Below are 14,052 nucleotides of genomic sequence, written 5' to 3'. Positions count from 1 at the left end.
CTAAGCAGTTTGAGGGTATGAATCTGAGCAGTAAACCAATGCTGATTTTTTGCTTTGTTTGTGCATAATTTTAAGCTATGATTAAAGCCACTCACCGCTAGATATAAAAAAAGTAAAATTTAAAAAAAAAACAACAACAAAACACCTGAGCTCTTAAACTTATGTTTTAGTGTCTACAGAATTGCTTGCTACATCCGTGTTAATGGCAAATGAGTTCAGTATGAGTACAATGGTTACTATAAGAATTAAGAATGATCAACCACTAGTAATTGTGATGAATTGCCAGACTGCTTATTGGAGATTTGGGCTAGCTACTTCCAAGACTCTACTATCCACACTTCTGTAAATATATCTTAATATCTACCACAATTTATACTAATGCATATTTTGTGGCTTCACCAGAAGAAATAATGCTGAGTGAACAGCAGCCCTAGTTCAGTGGCCTGCTTACACATGTCCACATTTTATTACATGATCTTTTTACACTCTGGCTTCAAATCTATTTGAGAAAAACAAAAAAACAAAAAAACAACAAAAAAAAAGTCACTGCAACCTTTAGTGCTTTAGTTAATGTGATAAGGGCATAATAATTGTATATCTTACCCATTTATTTTTTTTTTCTTTCTCCAAATACAGTCAACACTAAATCCCAATTATAAAAGCCCATGAGTAATCAGCAGCTTTGTCATTCTTTCTGAGTGTCTTTTCTTGAGATCAGAGGTGTGTGCTCAGCTGTATTTTATTTTCTTGTGCTCAGCTCCAAGATTAAGAAACCTACCCATACTTTAAGTCAGTTTGATCATTTATTTCTTCTGAAACCTGAGATCAGCTAGTGCAGTCTTCATTCACTAATAATTTAATTACCATAAAGCAATGCTTTGAATTTTTTTCCTTTCTTAACAAAGAATTCAAATGCTTTTTTTTTCCTTTTTCTTATGCAGTCTGTCATTAACATTCAGAGCTCTTTAAAACCCTTTAGCATCAACATTATATAATCTTCTGTAGGAATTGTGGACATTCTTTGTGTTACTGCTGCTCTTGCAGTCTTGAGCTTGGATTTCTCTGTTTGGAGTCTCGTGTTTGGTTTGTTAAGACTAATTTATATCAATGATATTGATGTTCAGATGTTTTTATTTCCATACCTTGGTTTTGTGGTTCATTTTTATTGATTAAAATATTGAGATTAAATATGGCAGAATGTAATTAATGTGACTTAGGTATATGCTTTTCCCAATATACTCTTCTAATTATCTGACCTGCAGTGAAAATTCTCTTTCATGGTGTACCAAGTATTGGTATTCTTTGACTATGCTAACAGAAATTCTTCTAACTCTTCTAGTATTATACTTAGTTTTATTATGTTTTGTTTAACTTGATAGCTTTCATAATTTCAGGGCAAGTGGCATCCAAAAATGCCATGTATGACTTGGTAGAAATCCTATGCATTCTGTCAATTAAACATTACTTTGGTTTTCTAAGGTTCTAAGTGTCCCATGAAAATCTTTATCATTCGGGACAGCAAGAGTCTGTTTTTTATTTCTTTATTATTACTGCTGTTTACAATACTTTCTAAAAACTGAAATAAGGTTATAAGGAGAGCTCATTGCAGAACATAACTGAAGAAATTATGGAACAGGTTTGTTGCACCCACTGGTTTTCTCACCTTCTCCTTCTTGGCAGATGGAAACAACCTTCCTTTTTAGTCTTCTCATAAGCCAAATGTGTTTGCTAGTGGTATGGTTGTTTCTCTCTCTTGAAATCTGTGGCAAGTTCATTTAAGTGTAAGACTCTGAAAGCAGATAGTGGGCATTGCTATGGTATTGAGGTTCTGTTGTGTGGCCTGTGTCACTGTTCTGTAGTAGGAGAATATAAGATAATCGAAATAGCATCCATTCTAAAATAGTTGCTTTATTTATTTATTTATTTTCTCTCTCTCTATTCTTTCTATCAAGATAGAAGTTCTGCGTAGATAACTCCCTAGGCCATTTCTGTGTCTTCATCACAAACTTATGGTACATAGGTTGCTCCATAGGTTGCCTTCTACTTTTTTCTAAGTTACAAAGAGCACAATAAAGATGATCTGATGGTGTTTTGAAGCTGAGAATGTTCTCTATTTTTCAAAACCACTACTATTAGCTATGCATTTTCACCAGAAGATCAAGTGCCTGCATGCAGTTCTTGTTAACACCTGCATGACCATCCAGAACAAGGCTTGTCTTTCATGTCACTGTCACCACTGCTGAAATGCACTACCACTGCCTCACTGTGCTCACATCACTGTTGAGACTCTCTCAGGAAGTGTCGGTGAATGTCAGCAGGTGCCATTTTTCCCGCATGGAGTAATTCAGCAACACAGCTTTGCTTTGTACATACTTCCACGCCAGACTCTGTTTTGTCAGACTGCTCCTCTGCTGCCATCTGTCACACTGCAACAATACGTAAGGGATATTGGTGGGAGAGTTCAATCTCTACTGTCTTGCCACCAACATCCGCCTCTGCTGTCATGGACCAATATAATAGAATAGGAGACATTACTTTCACAGCAGCTCTAGTAGTTTTCAGGACAGAATTACTGTGATGTTTTTTGCAAGGACTATCAATTGCTGGTTGAAAAGCTTTCATGTGTGGAAGCAGTTTGGATCTGATTTGGAATTACTTTACATTGTTGCCTTTAAACTCTGAAGAGAGTCCCAGAATGGCAGGCTTTCTCTCATGAGTAGCCTACCATCAAATCAAATTTGTGGAGTCTGCTTGTGCTTTACAACACTCTCGTCTTATTCAATATCTACAATGGTGAATCTTAAGCAGAGAATGCAAAATAAGCCATCTCTTCAAGAGGCAGCCAACATGAGAGTTTAATTACCTCTTGCCCTGGAGAGAGCTGTCCTTCCAGGTTAGCACAGAAAGTATTGGAAGGGCACTGTGGGAAAGATTAGTGAGAAACTCCTTTACCAAGCCAGGGTTGCAAATCAATAGAGGCTTTCAGTTGTCAGTGCAACCAATCCCTAAACCAGGAGTGCAAATATTTACTTATACTGAAAACAGAGAGAATTTATTAAAAGAGAGAGAGAGAAACATATTTCCATTCCTTTATTTAGTCATAGAATCAATATAAATGATTTGAGGATGTGAGGAATTCAAAGCACTCCAGGATAGTAGTCACTTGAGTATACAGCTTATTTTCATAGACCAAAGCTTTCACTCTGCAAGGAGGAAAATATCAGCACAGCGGGTCACTTGGCATAAACACTTCTGATGTGTATGTGCTCCTTTAACATTCTATTTTAATCAGAACGGACTGGTATCTCTCAGTAACATTTAACTTGCTTTCTTTTGTGCAACAGGAATTGTAAAGCTGTCGATAATTTTTAAAGTACCCATTTCTGTGACACCTGCATGATATTTTTTAATATTTGCTGAATAGATAATGTTCATGGTAGTAGAGTATACTGCACAATAAACTGCTTTTGTGGCTGATTAAATGCTAAAGTGAAGTGGAGGTATTCAGCAACTGCAAAAGCCATTTATTTAGTATGTGCCAATGCCATGAACATTATTCCTGTTACACAAGAATTGCTATACCTTAATGTACAGAAGTATCAAAGAAATTGTTTCTTTTTCTTGTGAGAGTTGCAATTGCTTTGCTGCTTCAGTCTGACACTTCAAACTGATGTGACATTCAGGAATATAACTAGGTTAAGTGGCTAGAGAAAGAGGCTGGTTTACACAGTGAATAATTATTTAAAGGAGTTCTTTGTGTAGGAGAAGCATTATGTGGTTGGGTAACTGAACTAAATTAATTGCAGTATGTAAATTCTCCAACTTTGGCCATTTAACTTTGAATAGAAAGATTTGCATTTCACTGCTGTAGTTCTACCTTAGGATCTTTGGCCAAGGGAAAGCAGCTGTAATCTTAGTTACTGGCTCATCTGGGGGCTTGCAGATGAGTATTTGCCTGTCTTGTTCTCCCTGGTTGACCAGTGCTGCCTCCTAGACTGCCCATCCACAAAGAAGCTACAGTCATTTTCTATCTTTCCTTGTGTAACTTTTTAGAAGATTGCGTAAGCTGTACTTAATCTTGAAGTTTCTCCGAAGACGAAGGAAAAATCTTTCTTCTTGGTGCACAGACAGGTGATAAGAGATTGATTTCATCCTGGGTGGTTGAAATAAGCACATTATTGGCATATAATTCTTGTGCTATAGTATTCCTTCATGATAACATCAGCTGCAGAAATTTATTTCAAACTGATTAGATGCAAAATGAGAAAAACAAAAATTATTATAATTTATTTGGCTTCTCTCTTAATTCATATTATGTATGTATTGTTTGTTAGAAATGAATTGTAGTGGTGATTTTATAGCACCAAACTGTCATTCTTCTTTCCAATTTCATTTGTTGCACATTGATTTCATACCAAGTTATTAATTCTGTAGGAATTACTCCTGTTTCTCAAGTATTTCCTCACAGCTATCTGATTGAAGAAGGGTTCCAGGCTTTTATTTCCAGTGCCATTTGTGTTTGTTGTCACCCTTGAATGACAGACTCTTGATTTACAGTTCACCTGCCATTTTCTTTGCATATAAGTGGCAACAGAGGCAGACAGAGTGCAAGCCTGCAGACTGAGAAGTTTGCTCTCCATGGTTTATAAGTGTTGCAGTCTTCTCCCTGTCCTATTGCTACAGTAGCTATTTCTAGTAACTATTTCACAGATTTGACCAATTGGATCGAAAAGTGAGGAAACAAAATTAACAGGGCCCTACATATGTTAAATTCTGTCCTTTATTGGCTGAGAAGTTGAACAGTGGACAGCTAAATGCCTGTTGTCCTTGTTCTTTAAAAACTGAGGCTGAGGCTACAAGGCTCAAGGAAAAGATTTCAGTTGTGTGAAATGGATGGTACAGCTAAACAAGTTATAAAATGGTTTTAGTAACAGTTTGAGTACGATTTGTGAAAAGAAAGCTGTTTTTTTTATTTACCTAATTCCTATGAAATTACCAACATAGATACATGTTCTGGAGTCTCTTTTATCTCATGCTTTAATGTGTGCTGCCCTGTGAAACTGCTTCTGATTACAGATGGTTGGATGCTGTTGGAATAACTCCATGGTCACCGAAGCTGGTGAATAACACAAAAATGGTTCTATAACATTTTACCTCTGTGGTAAAGCATGATGTTGATAAGAAGACCTCTCCTTCACGTTAAACTCCTAGTGTTTTGTTTCTTCATTCTCAAAATGCTTCAAGTGGCAGCTGTCTAAGAATATTTTAAGAATATGAGCAGCCGTGATGTCTACTCCTTGAATGCTAAAAATGTCTGGGCCTTGAATACAAGAAGACCATCTAGCTGCTTTATCTGAGGGAGGAAAAGGTTAGGCTTTGTTTGCTTCTGTTGTAGTTCTATGCAGGTATGCCTAGTACATTGGGGAAACTGTTTAGGAGTAATCAGTCCTTGTGTGAAGATTGCCTTGTAGTGCTGCTAAGGTCAGGGAGACCTTGGTTTATTTGCCACATAAGTGCAGCTTGAGCGACATAGGATAAACCAACACCCATAGGAACAACCTTAACTTACACACCAGAGGTTTTCCACATTTTAGGATTGAGATTTCTGTCACAGCTTGCTCTTTTAATACAAATCATTTAGTGAGGTGAACTAATTAGGTTTTCATCTGTATATCCTCCCACCTATGAGAGTGTGAAAGAAATTTTTGTAGCAGTAGTCTATTATTGCAAAGCTGATTGTACAGTTCTTCTGTGATAGTGCTGAAGCTGGATGTAATTCATCTGCAAAGTCTATAAGAGTAATTATCATGGGCCTCAGTCAGGATTTACTTTTCTGATATGATACTGGCTTCTGATTGAAACCTGGTGTAATTTCTGTGAGGTCAGATGAAACCACTTGAAACCACTTCATCACCCAACTACTTCTGACTTTTTATTTTTCTTTTGCAAAGGGTGGTGTTCCAGTGTCCAGAGTGCAGAATTGGGATAGCAGGTCTTCCTTTACAGGTTTACTTCTTTCTGTTATGTAACTTAGTCTGTACAACTTAAATGGTAACACCTTCAATGAGCTTTGAGACCAACGGTGAAAAACTCACAGCAGTGTATTTATTAATCTAAGCTTGTAAATATTACAAGCAGTAGCAAGGAGGAATTAGAATAAAGTGAAGCCAAACATGCTGATTTAAAAGCAAACTGATTTAAAAGCTAAAAAATAAAAAGTAATAATAATAATAAAAGACTTTCAAGGTTATAAGTGTTTAATGGGGAGAAAATGGCTAATTTCTGTCTCTTTAAATTTTGTGGTGGAGAAAATAAGGTGCTTTGATCTTTAAATGACAGCTTCCAGAGTCATTACATTGAATCAGTTAATCTCTCCCAGTAGTTACCTTATTCTCTCTTCCTCATGGGCATCCTCTTTCATGGTTTCAGTGCTGAGCTTCTAATCAATGAACAAACTGTTACTGCTTCCAACACAGCCTGTCTAGTGAGCTTTCCTGCTTTCATGCATTGCCAAGCTCTTACCTCAAACCTTGGCGCATCGAAAAGGATAAGTGATCCAGCAGTGCCATGTGTGTTAACCAAGCTGCCTCCATCACCTTCCTTTACATCACATAGGTCAGGCAGTCTGTTGACCTTGACCTGTCGCTGAAGTGAAGAGGCAACAGTTTTCCTTTCTTAAGAGGGAGAGGCTGGTAGCTGCATGTCCTGCTACTACAAGCTAACTTAGGTAGCCCAAAGCATGTCAGCTGACTAGTGGCTGTGGGTATCCTTGGTCATCCTTTTGTCTATTTCTAAAAGTATTAAACAAAGCAATAACTATTCTTCATATCTTTGTGCAATATGCCCATGCTCAGAAGAAAATAATTTCCATTTCTGTGTTATGGTCCTGCTGATTGAATTATTCAGCCTGGCTTTCACTTCTCTTAAAAAAAATAAAAATAAAAAAAATTGAGAAATTTCCCAATGTAAACCCCATGCAGCAAATAGGTTACGTATGCTGTGGGACTTTTTATCTCCTAGTGCACAACAAATATTGTGAAGGAACACCTGGTGACTTTCATATTTCAGATTTTAGGGGCTAGTGCAAGGCAGTGTATCTCATGAGCTGAGATTCTGGAGTTGTATCTGTTCTTCTCATGACATTAACATAGTCCTTATGTGAAGGAGTTACAGTATATGGCAAGTCTTGTGCAAATTCTATTGAGTGATTTTGTTTGGCTAGACATAAAATTTGTGTAACTAAAATGCAATGTAAAGGAAAAAATATATAAATAAGATTTTGTAAACGGTGAGCATTCTTAGACAGTGTTTTCTACTGAAAGGGTAATACCAAGAATGTTCCAAAGCATTTGACATGCAGTTCTTCTATTAGAAGCTGCCTCGCATTTATTAACAAGTAAGAGGGTTTTTCTTGCTAGTAATGACAAATCTTACTGTATTAGCACTACAAAATAAAAGAACTAAAATATACTATCTTTAGTCACACTTCACTGAAGCAAAATTTCAGAACAGGTGCTACACCTCAAAAATATATATGATTGTTGCAGAAATGTGTGTTTTGCTGTCGTGTTCCATACCTTGATGTTTTCTCTGCATTAGCAGTAGCTTCAAAACTAAGTCCCCAAAAGTAAGCAACCCATGCACACTCCCCTTTTTCTGTGCTATATACAGTGCATCCTGTTGATGTGTGCAGTTTGATAGCAACTAAAAGCATTGGGTTTGTAGACTTCACCCAAAATATACTGACCTGAGTGCTTTCTAATTGCAATTGAAAACAAAACATCCTGTTGCCTGCTTTAATGATCCACTCTTTTCTGCTTACAACCAGACTGCATTTACTACTTCAGAATGAGAGCTCTGCTCAGTGTCTGAGTAAAGTGCAGAACTGTTTTCTACCCTCTGTGAAATTTTGTGGTGCTTTATTTATAGTACATAACTTGTTTGATCATTATTTAGGACCACAAGTAACATAAATCTGAATACAGCATTTGATAATTAGCCAGAGCTAAGCCTTTCCTATGTGGGCACCAATAATCTTGTTTGTGCTGTCTTTACTCAAAATCACCCTGTTTCTAATTCTCTGTTTAATTGTATTCCAGATTCTGTTATCAAAATCCTTCAGCTTTCTCCAGTACTTTGCTGCCAGGTTTCTTATAAGTCTGACAGCCTGAGAGGTCCTTCTGTACCTAAGATATAACACTTCCTAATCCCCAAGAATCCTTAAAAATCATTTTTAAATCAAGCTTCTCTGTTCCCATGGCCTTCTGTAATTGTGCATATACCATTTTAAAGATATTTCCTTCACAGACCAGAGAGAATTACTGAAGAACATTCACCTTGAAGTATCTCAGTATTAATATTTACCACTTCATTATTATATTTGTTAATTTTATTCTTCACGTATCTTCATCTTGATGTTCTCCAGTTCTCTATCCTTTCCGCTGTTGGATTCAAACCTTGCATATTCCATGCACAGGAGGAAAAAAAGGTAGCAGTTGTTTTAGATGAGTGGGTCAGTAGCAGGCAAAACAGGCACAGGGATGAGCAAAGAACTGGTGCTATACTTACTGTACTGAGAGTTCTAGGGAATGAAGAACTGATGGATGCTATTATGCAAACTTTATAAACTTTGAGTTCCTTTATAACATGTTATATGTTACATGTCCTCATTGTGTCAGACTGAAATCCCTTCTGTCATGATACAGTGACAAAAAGCCTTACAAAAGTATGAAGAACATCCCCGCACTTTTATCACAGTTTATGATACAATGACTTGGGTATGATTCCTCACTGGAATTGGTAAGAATAATACATAGATAAAATGAATTTGAAATAAATAAATAAATAAATATGTATATATATATATCAAATCAAGACAGTAAGTATAGCAGTGTTAAGTATTCTCAACATTACAATCTTGAAAATGGAAAAAGGAAATTTTGAGTTTATGCCTGTGTCCATTTATACCACGTTGCATCTGTATTTTTGAATTCTGCAATAAGTCAGTCATTTAGTTTTATTTTTTTCTTCTCCTTCAGGTCTCGTGGAAACCTCCTCTGATACAGAATGGTGAAATCCTAAACTACGAGATTCGCATGCCTGATCCACGAATTGTCATCACTGGAAATTCTGCATCAACGTTAAGTTACTTGGTGACTAATCTTTTACCATACACGAACTACTCCATCACTGTAGTAGCTTGTTCTGGAGGCAATGGCTTATTAGGAGGCTGCACAGAGAGTTTGCCTACCAGTGTGACCACAACTTCAACAGCTCCTGAGGGCATCAGTCCCTTGTCTGTGACTCCAATCAGCGAGTCCTTTATTGCCATATCTTGGCAACCACCACTAAGGCCAAATGGTCCTCATCTGAGGTGAGCTTTTAGTTACAGTTTTCTTCTCCATACCTATGTCTGACTCGGAAAATATTAGGCTATGCAAACTTTATCATGCAGTCTCTCCATTTCTCATTCTGAAGTTCCTCTTTAGGGTTCAGGTGTTCATGAGAGGACTTACAGAAATTGGGTATGTCTGGAGGCAGATAATGTAGGGTGAACTTTGAAGCACTCTGAACTTCAGAGGAGACAGGACTATTGAGAGCACCTGTGGCATCCATGTGGTGGAATTTACTTTTCAGAATGATTTCAGGAGTCTTCTGGGTCTTTCAAGTCAGCACTGTCTGAAAAGACAGAAAGAGCATTCATGGGATCTTTGCAAAGCCTTATCTCTTTTGGTCTGTAGGATCATCTAGTTGTTGATGGCAAGTTCAGGCAATTTTTCACAGACAAGTTGTCAAGAAAAACACGAGATCTCTGTAAACATATGTGAACTATTCCTGATTAAGACAAAGAAAATAAAATATACCTTTGCACATAATATTAAAAAGTCAAATCTTTCTATCTGGTGCTCTAAGGCTTTGCAAAATATTGTCTGTAAACTTATATCTCTGTAAGCCATTTGTAGCTCTCTTCTAGGTGCATTGATGGGCTCAATTATTTAATTATCATTTAATGCTGTTCCAGTTACCTACATTATTACACCACAGTAGCATGACTTTTTCTTCAGGCTTAATTAGAGCACACTACAACTGAAAAGCAGCCTGTTATTCTGGATTTAACAACATGACCATTTTACCATAGATTATTGAAGTAATTCAGCACATCCTACATCTGCAGATTTCATTTCCTTCATGGTGTGCCTGCCATGCTTTCCCCAACAAGAACCACGTCTGGAGCAGCTGTTCTGTACAGCATGATGGAGCAATAAGTCTGCAGCAAACAGAGCAGCAGCAGCTGCCAGTGGAGGTGATTTGCACATGATCACCATCCAATATTCAGAAAAAATCTGAAGTTTTTTTTAGATGGTCTATGAATTGCGTTAGACAGATTATACCAAGACTGTCCCTGATGTAACTATAATAGTCTGTCTTTGGATTATGCTGTCACTGATAAATCTCTGATGTGAGGGCTGTATTTGGGGCTTAAAGGAAGTTTGCTGGAACTCATGTGTATGTCCTTGCTTCCACAATGCAGAGGAGGTTTCAGCTCTCTTGTTTCAGAGCTTATCAGCTGATTTCTGCTTTTGAAGCAACACAAAATCATTGTATGCAGTATCCATTATATACCTTCTCAATTCAGGGCCACAAGTCTGGAATTATGCTATTGAACATTTCCTCATGAGGCTGGAGATGATCATAATGTCAAAAAAATGAAGTCAAATTGCACATGAAGCCAGCAGTCAGTAAGATTATTGTGATGGGATGTTGAACCTCTCCAGTGCAGAATGCTTGTACGTCAAAGGAAATGTTTTCAGAAATAAGTGCTTAAGGGAAAAGTCTTTAAGATATTTTTGGTGGCATGCAGCAAGAGAACAAGGAGTAATAGGCACAAACTGGAGTATAGGAAGTTCTCTGTGAATGTGAGGAAGATCTTCTTTACTGTGAGAGTGACAGAGCATGGGAACAGGCTGCCCAGAGAGGTTGTGGAGTCTCCTTCACTGAAGATACCTCAAAACCTACCTGGATGCTTTCTTGCTCAACCTATTGTACAGAAGTGCTTTAGGAGGGAGTTGGCCTCAATGATCTTCAGAAATCCCTTCCAACCCTTACAGTTCTGCACCGGAATTTGAAAGAACTACATTTCCAGTTGTACTGTGGGATACAAAGCAATTCAGAACTTCGAATTTTGCCAATTCAAGTGACTAGATAGACATATGTAAAAACTGCAGCTCACCATCAAAAGTAATTTCACAATGACTCCATAACTGGTAAAAGGAAGACAAGTCTCTGGTGCCTTACAAAGAAACAGTACCAAAAAATTAAAATGGAAGTCCTATTAAAATTGTCTGTGAAATATAATAAAGAATAACAATCCTACAGGATATGAACAAATCTACATAAATATGTTTCCTTTAGAATATAGTTTTCTATGTAATCCCTAGGATGATTACAAAATGCAGCATATAATGTTATCCTGTTTAGCTCATATAGATGTGATTTAATCTTTGTTAAATGCCATAATGACTTTTTATAAAATATGAGAGAGTGAATGATGTAGAATAAGTGGAAGGCATGGTCTGAATCAGGAAGTCCTGTTGCAAACTTTATAGAAGATGGCCCTCAGCTGACCTGCTGTTTGGATAACAGACAAGAATATACATTCAGCTACCCATGAAAGCCCAGAATAAGTAGTTTGGTCTTTCAAGCACACATAGTGAATAGCTACTCAAATACAGTGTTGTTTTGCTGAGGCCTCTCAGTGGAAAGGTTAACTCACTCTATGCCTGTTAGTCATCTATAGTGAACACTAAAATTATTTATGAACACATTAAACACAAATGCACACTTAAGTAGTTTAAAATAGTAATACGAAGGTTGCATATTTCAGTGCATTGCAAGAAAGATATTTCCATTTCATATTCTGGAACAGTCTGTGCTTGTCAGATGGCATGAGTCAAGTCTGTGCAAGACACTGTGACTGGACTATTTGGACTTGGACTTCATCATCATAGCATTTCCAAAATTTCAATATATGTGAATTATTAAATACATTTAGTCTTTCCAATGAAAATGCTCATTTTCCATTTTCAAAGCAGTTTAAGTAACTAACTGTTTTAAATCATGAAACATTAAACAAAATGTTTATCTCAGAAAGTTTACAGCTGTAAAAACAAAATAATATGTGGCTTTAAAAAAGATTGCGTGTGTGTGTGTGTAATAACATTAGTTGAGATAATCCTGGTGTTCTGCTTGTCTTTTGTGTTAGATATGAGCTCCTGAGACGTAAAATCCAGCAACCACTTGCATCAAATCCCCCTGAAGATTTAAATCTGTGGCACAATATTTACTCAGGAACTCAGTGGTTTTATGAAGATAAGGGTCTTAGCAGGTGAGATTACAAAAACTATAAAAACAAATGCTGGCATTTTGTATAGTGTATGTTTAATAGTTCAAAGTATTTCTTGTGTCTTTATGTAGTGAACATATTAATTATGTAATGAAATATTTTTTGTCATCATTTGGTGTTAATCATTCTAATATGTAGGGATTTATTATTACTCTGTCATTCTTGACTCTTTCATGTATTATATGGCTCTAAAAGTTACGTGAACGGACAAGTCTTGTGAAGTTTTAGCATCTACATGCTTGTGCAATCAAGCCATTTATATTTATATGTAAAAATAGTTTAGTTGGGTACATATGTCTAATTTTGGCAAAATCGTAGCACATGAAGAATGACTGAGAATCCTAGTTGGGATATATCTGAAAGTTGGTTTCTGCATTGCTTTTTTCTTATGTGTTTATTTTAATGATTGTCTTCATATCTGTAAGCTTGGGAAAAGTATTGATTGCATTTTGAACAGGTGTAAATTAAGGGCAGCTTTGTTGTATCTTCATCATAGTTAAATGTAAAGTGCAAATAATGGGGAAAAGGAAGGGGCATTCTGTTTCTCAGGATATTACATACATACTGTGGGGTGTAGAATAAGGCATTTTCTCTTGTTCTGTCTTTGTTTCCCACCACAAACTCGAGGCTAACATCTTAAATACCCTCTCTAGAAATCTTTAATGGAAGATGCAGTACAGATTTTGCATTGTTTGTTTGTTTGTTTGTTTGTTTGTTTTTACATTTAAATTTTAGGTAAAATATTCATATTTTTCAAAATCTTTGGACTAGATGATCTTAAAAATCTTTTTGAACCTTAATGATTCTATGATTCTTTGGTTTTACCTTGCTTTTTTCAGCAGTGCTTATGTGCCACATGTTATGAGGCAACAGGTTCCCACAGGGTCTCAGTGGCAAAAGAAAGTTTTGGGTTGAAGGAATTGTGGCCGGAAAAATGTACTCAGCCACTGGATACACCTGAAAGCTTGTTTTGGAGAGGTTCTTGCAGCATAAAGCTGTCCTGTGTTCAGCAGCTCAAGGGGAATTTGTGGATAGAGAAATTATGCTGTAGAGAGACTCAAGTCTTAAATTTCATGGAAAATCTAAATCGCAAAATTTATTTTACACATTTATGTCATGTTTAAAAATGTTTCTGAATTAGTGCCCTTTAATTATATTCCTGCCACAAGTCTACTTTGGTAATGGTTGCTTCAAAAGGCTTTTTCATTTCTAATAGATAAGTGTTCTGATAGTTTTCGTTGTTGAAAATGTGAATCCAAAACCAAATCTCATATTCCCACCCTTAACTTGCCAGACCAGATCCCATGCAGTTGTCCAGGAAAATGTCATATGCTCATCTACACAAGTTCGGTGTTCACAGTATATGTCATCTTTTAAAAAAAAATGCCTATCATTATGATGGGATCTAGTGAGGTCTCATTAGTTTCCTTTTCTAAGTGAAAGCTTAGCTCTTTGGAAAATCAGACTAGGTGCTTGCATTATATAGAGTTCTAAAAATAAAAAGTTAAAAAAAAAATCAAAGTAAATATACAGTGTTAATGACTTTTCATAGAGGAATCTCCACGTATTGAGTATTTGCAGTTCCTTTATTGTGTTCATAGACAGCTATTCCAGTGATGTAGATTCAGCAAAAATTTGAACAAGATTAT

General features: G+C 36.5%; 1 protein-coding gene across 1 annotated transcript in view; it reads left to right on the top strand.

Annotated features, from left to right (window-relative positions):
• USH2A (usherin) overlaps nt 1–14,052 on the top strand; it is a 342,112-nt gene that overhangs the window by 226,679 nt on the left and 101,381 nt on the right. The window contains exons 42-43 of the mRNA XM_085542932.1: nt 9,039–9,373; nt 12,263–12,385. Of these exons, the coding sequence (XP_085399058.1) occupies nt 9,039–9,373; nt 12,263–12,385 (458 nt within the window). The remainder of the gene's footprint in view (nt 1–9,038; nt 9,374–12,262; nt 12,386–14,052) is intronic.

This window comes from Coturnix japonica, chromosome 3, assembly GCF_054131305.1.
Source record: "Coturnix japonica strain WE chromosome 3, WE-NBRP24, whole genome shotgun sequence".
Classification (NCBI taxonomy): domain Eukaryota; kingdom Metazoa; phylum Chordata; class Aves; order Galliformes; family Phasianidae; genus Coturnix; species Coturnix japonica.
The sequence above is the reverse complement of the archived record's forward strand: the minus strand, read 5'-3'. Positions and strand labels throughout refer to the sequence as shown.